A 5210-nucleotide genomic window follows, 5' to 3' on the forward strand; every position below is an offset into this window, starting at 1 on the left:
ACCCACAGGTGAAAGAGATGTACTCTTGCTCTGGAGTGTGTTACTGAATATGTTAAAGCTGTAGTGAAAAGCTTCTTCTAATCATGTAGTTATTAAAAATTAAAAATATATACGATGATTAAAAAAATAATTCTTCAAAGCATAAAAATTTGCTCCTTAATAATTAGTAGATGTGGAAAACATTACCATTGAAATCTACCTGATGACTTTATATCCATGCTCAGATGCCAAGGAGCTCAAAAAGTAACTGACTGTGACTAGTAATAATCAGATATATAGAGATTAGAAATGCATATGCAAATATCTTAGTGTTAATTGCACTAAAAATGAATTTTTCTGTATGAAACTGTATTTAATAATGAAATGGAGATCTTTTTTAAAGTTTAAAAGCTAATTTAATTTTATATCTTATAGGGTCAATTTTGAAAGAGATGCATTTTAGCTCTGGATATTGTTATTGAATATGTCAATGTTGTTGTAATGAAATGCTTCTCAGTATGTGGTTATTAAATAATTAAAAATAAATAAATAAATAATAAACAAAATAACAAAAAAACCCCAACTGTCTGTAACTCCAGTTCCAGCGGATCTGACACACCCTCTTTGACCTCTGCAGGCATTGCACAGCATGGGTACACTTATACACATGCAGGCAAAAAACTCATACACATAAAATAAAAATAAAATATATTTTAAAAAGAAAAACAAAAAATTTAAATTTGCAGGTTTAATTGGAGTTACTCCTCTTCACGGGATTATGATTATTCAAGAAGCCATAGGCTGCCAAATAAAAAGCCCTGTGGCAGGTGTGCCTCCCTCAGATATTTGGTCAGAGATCTCTAAAACATGATATATATATATATATCCTTCCTGCTGGTTAGCTCTCATAGTACTAGAAGGTGCTCTGCAGGATGCTGGCAGAAAAAGTCACCAACCATCTTATCCAGGTGTGAGACCTGTGAACGGAAATAATGACCACCATGGTAAGATATAGCTGTAGGTACAGGAGTGACATGAGTGTCATGGGGTAACCAACCACTTTCTGATTTGATTCAAAGGTTGTTCCTCAGGAGAAAACATATGCGTGGTACTATACATTTGGTCAAGAACCCATGGCTAGGGAGCTCAGAGAGTTCTCAATGAAGAAATAAAAATGGCTAAGCAGCACCTTAAAACATGCTCAACATCCTTAGTAATTAGTGGAATGCAGATAAAAACCACTTTAAGATTCCATATTACCCCAGCCAGACTGGTTAAGATCCTCAAGAGACGGAAAGACTCCAAATGCTGGAGACGATGTGGAGAAAGAGGATGGCTCATTCACTGCTGGTGGAAATGCAAACTCATGCAAACACTAGGGAAAGCAATGTGGAGAACTCTCAAAAAAAAAACAAAAATGAACCTGTGTGATCCAGTTATACCACTTTTTTGCATATACCCAAAGGACTCATACTGTAGAGACACCTGCACATTCATGTTTGTTGTTGCTCTTTTCACAATAGCTAAAAAATGGGAACAACTTAAATGTCCCTCAACTGATAAATGGATAATGAAAATGTGGTACATTTACACAATGGAGCTCTACTCAGAAGTAAGAAAAGATGACATTATGAAATTTACAGGTAAATGGATGGAACTATAGGGTGTTATGCTAAGTGACAGAAAAGCACGCAATGTATATTCACCCTCATTTGTGGATTGTAGCACCAATCTCTTATATGTGAGTATATAAATTCTAATGTAATACCAGGAGCCAAGAAAATTGAAAGGATACATGGAGGTAAAGGAAAAGAAAGAACCCAAGAGAGGGAGCTAGGAGGGAACAGATGTTGCCTGGGGGGAGGTTGGGAAAGTGGGAGAAAAGCAATCAGTGGTCCAACCCAGTCCTAAAGCCTAATAGTCACAGAGTGGCACAGCAAACTGCCTCTATTTGTGCAGTAGTGGCACTGTTAGCTGGGGGACTATCTAATGGTACTTAAAGCCCTCTCAATGAGATTGAACTCATAAGTGGCACTGTAAATTCAGCCAAAAACACATGGCAGGAGGGGACATAGATCTTAAGAAAAAACCCTAATCTCTTTCATATGTCTAAACAAATGAAATTTCTTACCATGCAAAATATGGTTCCTTATATTTACAGACAAGAATACCATACACCACTCATCAAAGAAGCTTCTTTTTCAACAGATAGAGGCTACTGCAGAATTCCACAAATGGTCAGAAACAGAGAATATACATCTGACAGATTCCCAGTACTAGGTGACACATCTATTGTTGAATCTCTACACCTAAGGCTCATGGAACATAGCAGAACAAGGGGTAGAGAGAAAACTAATGCATCCTTCAACTCTCACCAAGTAAAGTTTCCTTATACAACAGAGTGAGATGCACACAGAACGTCACAACTGGCTAAGTTTTAAAGAATAAGAGACTGCAGAGTGTGTATCCCTGGCTAGTACTCCTATATTGAACCCTGCCCACCCACGGAAGAGACCACTGTGGAAGAGGGGGTGGTAAGATAGTAAGAGCCAGGGTTGGTTCATGGACGCAGGGAAGCAGAGGCTTTCAGGACACTGGAAGCTTGCACATGTGAACTTGTGGCAATGGTGGCATCCAGCACAGGACCCATTAAATTAAACGGGCCAAATCAATTAAACAAGAGCCCCCCCCCCAAAAGAGAGCAGAGGGGAGGAGAGAAATGGGTGGCAGGTTGGTTCTAGACTGAGAACTACTGGAGACTGATTGTTACTGGGTGAGGAAGAGAATACCTTAGATACGATCACTAGGTGGGCTGACTAGACTCCAGTGGACGAATTTACACTGAAGGACATCTGGGTAAAAATGCTTGACTGGATAGGACTTAACATGTATGGCAGAATACTTGAAGTCCATTTGGGGGGATGGGGTATATGGATATGGGAGACGGGGTCTAAATTTGATTAAGAAATGTTGCATAAAATTGTAACAGCTCAGAAAAAATTTTTATAAAAACAAGAGCATATGAAATCTGATAATTCTTCAGTAGATGAAGGAAATATTTCATTTCTGTGCCACTCACCTGCTGTAAGGTCTTCAGTCAGATCAATGAATGCGTGAGAATGCGGATATCGCACTGTGCCATTAATGGTGAACGCAGAATGCCACGATAAATTTCTAAAACACGAAAAAAATTTTCTTAGGGTGAATATCAAATGAGTATTGTTTTAAAATATAAAAATATGACATTTTAAGATATTTTAAGGTATATTTCATGTACTTACTTTAAGATTCACACTTTTAATATATAGAATGCAGTGGGTTTTGGTGTATTTACAGTATAAAATCATATTTCTTGAACTCCAAAATATTTTCATCCTCAGGAAGAAATTCCTTGTTCATGAGTCATTCCCCATTTCCCCTCTTCCTCTGGAACTACTTGTGCACCTTAATAATTTCCTGTTCAGGACACTTGTGACACTTTACATGTGGCGTCTTTCATTACGTTTTCAAGTTCATCACATTGAAGCTGTATCACGGTGCATTCCTTTTTTATTATGTGCATTTTAGTGCACAGCTTTACACTTTCCTTATTCATTCATCTGTTGATGGATATTGAGTTGTCTCTACTTTTTGGCTGCTAAGAATATTCACCTATAAGCTTTCATGGAGATGTATGTTTTCAAACCTTTTGTTCTATGACTAGGAGTATTCCTGAGTTATACGTTTACTTTATGGAGGAACTATGAAAAGTTTTTCAAAGTGGCTTCACCTGCTTATATTCCCACCAGGAAGGAAGGACTATCTCAATGCTGCCGTATCATTCATTGCCATATTTACACCACCAACCCCGAGGGCTGTGTTTTACTCATGACTGATGTTGCTGAGCAGTTTGCAGGTCTGTTGCCTACATGTAGCTTTTCCTGGAGAAACAGCTTTACAAACCCTTTTCTGATTTTAAAGTTGTATTTATTGCATTATTCTTGTTTTACAAGTCCTTTAGAGATTATGGACACTAGACATCATTGTTATATCATCTGGCAATATTTTCCAAGTCTGTGAGTTGTCTTTTACTTTCTTGATGGTGATCTTAGAAGACAAGTTTTTGCTTTTGATGAAGTCCATTTCATCTACTTTTCATTTTGTTATTTATTTGTTTGGTGTCAAGTAACGTTTCTAAAGATTAACCTGTTTTCTTCTAAGGGGATTATCATATTGACCTTTGATTTTTTAAAAAATAAGTAAAATAATTTTATATCACAAAGATTCTTTATAGTTTAAACCGTGGAGAATGATGATAATGATGTTCTACTACATTATGAATTTAGAAGTTTCGGAACATGCAATAAAATGGATTTAGACACTTCTCTCACAACATATACAAAATACTAACCTAAAATACACCCCCCCCAAATCTATAAAACTCCTAGAAGTGAATACATAATATACAATAAATCCTAATGACCCTGGATTTGGCAAAGAATATTTAAATCTAGGACTGGACAGACCTCTCTCAATCTCTCTCTCTCCCCCTCCTCCTCCCTCTCTCCCCCTTCCTCCCTCCCCCAAACAAATAACAAAAAGAAATAAAAGATAAACTGCATTATCCAAAATTGAAAACCTTTGTGTGTCAAAAAGGTGAAAAGGCCACGTACAGAAGGTGAAAAAATGTTTGAAATTATATGTAGAGCTTAGTATTCAGATTACATAAATAACTCTGACAACTCAAGAACATAATCTAATTTCATTTTGGTTATTTTTTTTCCATGTGTATATGTCCATGTATCATCATGCATGTGCAAGTGCATGTGGAGTCCCAAGGTTGACATTGGGAATTGTCATTGATGGGCCCTTCTATATTGAAATAGGGTCTCTCAGCAAACCAAGAGCTCACTGTTTTGGGTAGTCTGGCTAGTCAGGGGATTCCCTGTCTCCACTTACCACTTGCTTTGTATCACAGGAGGCCCACCTGATTTTTATGCGGGTTTTAAGGATCCACCGTCCTCACACTCACATGGAAAATGCTTTACCTAATGAATCATCTTTTAAGTCTCAGGAAAGATCTAATTTTGAAATGAATAAAGGGCTAGAAATGTTAAACATTTACAACTGCTGGGCATGTTGCTGATGTCTCTAATCCCAGCTCTCAAGAGTCTAAGGGAGGAGGATGGTCAATCTGAGGTCAGCCTGGTTAACATAGTAAGCGCCTGGCCAGCATAGGCTGCCTGCTAAAA

At 37.4% G+C, this 5210-nt stretch overlaps 1 protein-coding gene across 1 annotated transcript in view; it reads right to left on the reverse strand.

The window, feature by feature from the left end:
• The window catches only part of Itfg1 (integrin alpha FG-GAP repeat containing 1), a 157564-nt gene extending 154186 nt beyond the window's left edge, over positions 1–3378 (reverse strand). The window contains exons 1-2 of the mRNA XM_008829638.3: positions 3314–3378; positions 3059–3174 (exon numbers count right to left, since the gene is read on the reverse strand). Coding sequence (XP_008827860.2) covers positions 3059–3174; positions 3314–3378 — 181 coding nt within the window. The remainder of the gene's footprint in view (positions 1–3058; positions 3175–3313) is intronic.
• Between the last annotated feature and the right edge of the window lie 1832 nt (positions 3379–5210).

Source organism: Nannospalax galili, unplaced genomic scaffold, assembly GCF_000622305.1.
Source record: "Nannospalax galili isolate Female #2095 unplaced genomic scaffold, S.galili_v1.0 scaffold894, whole genome shotgun sequence".
In the NCBI taxonomy this organism is placed as follows: Eukaryota; Metazoa; Chordata; class Mammalia; order Rodentia; family Spalacidae; genus Nannospalax; species Nannospalax galili.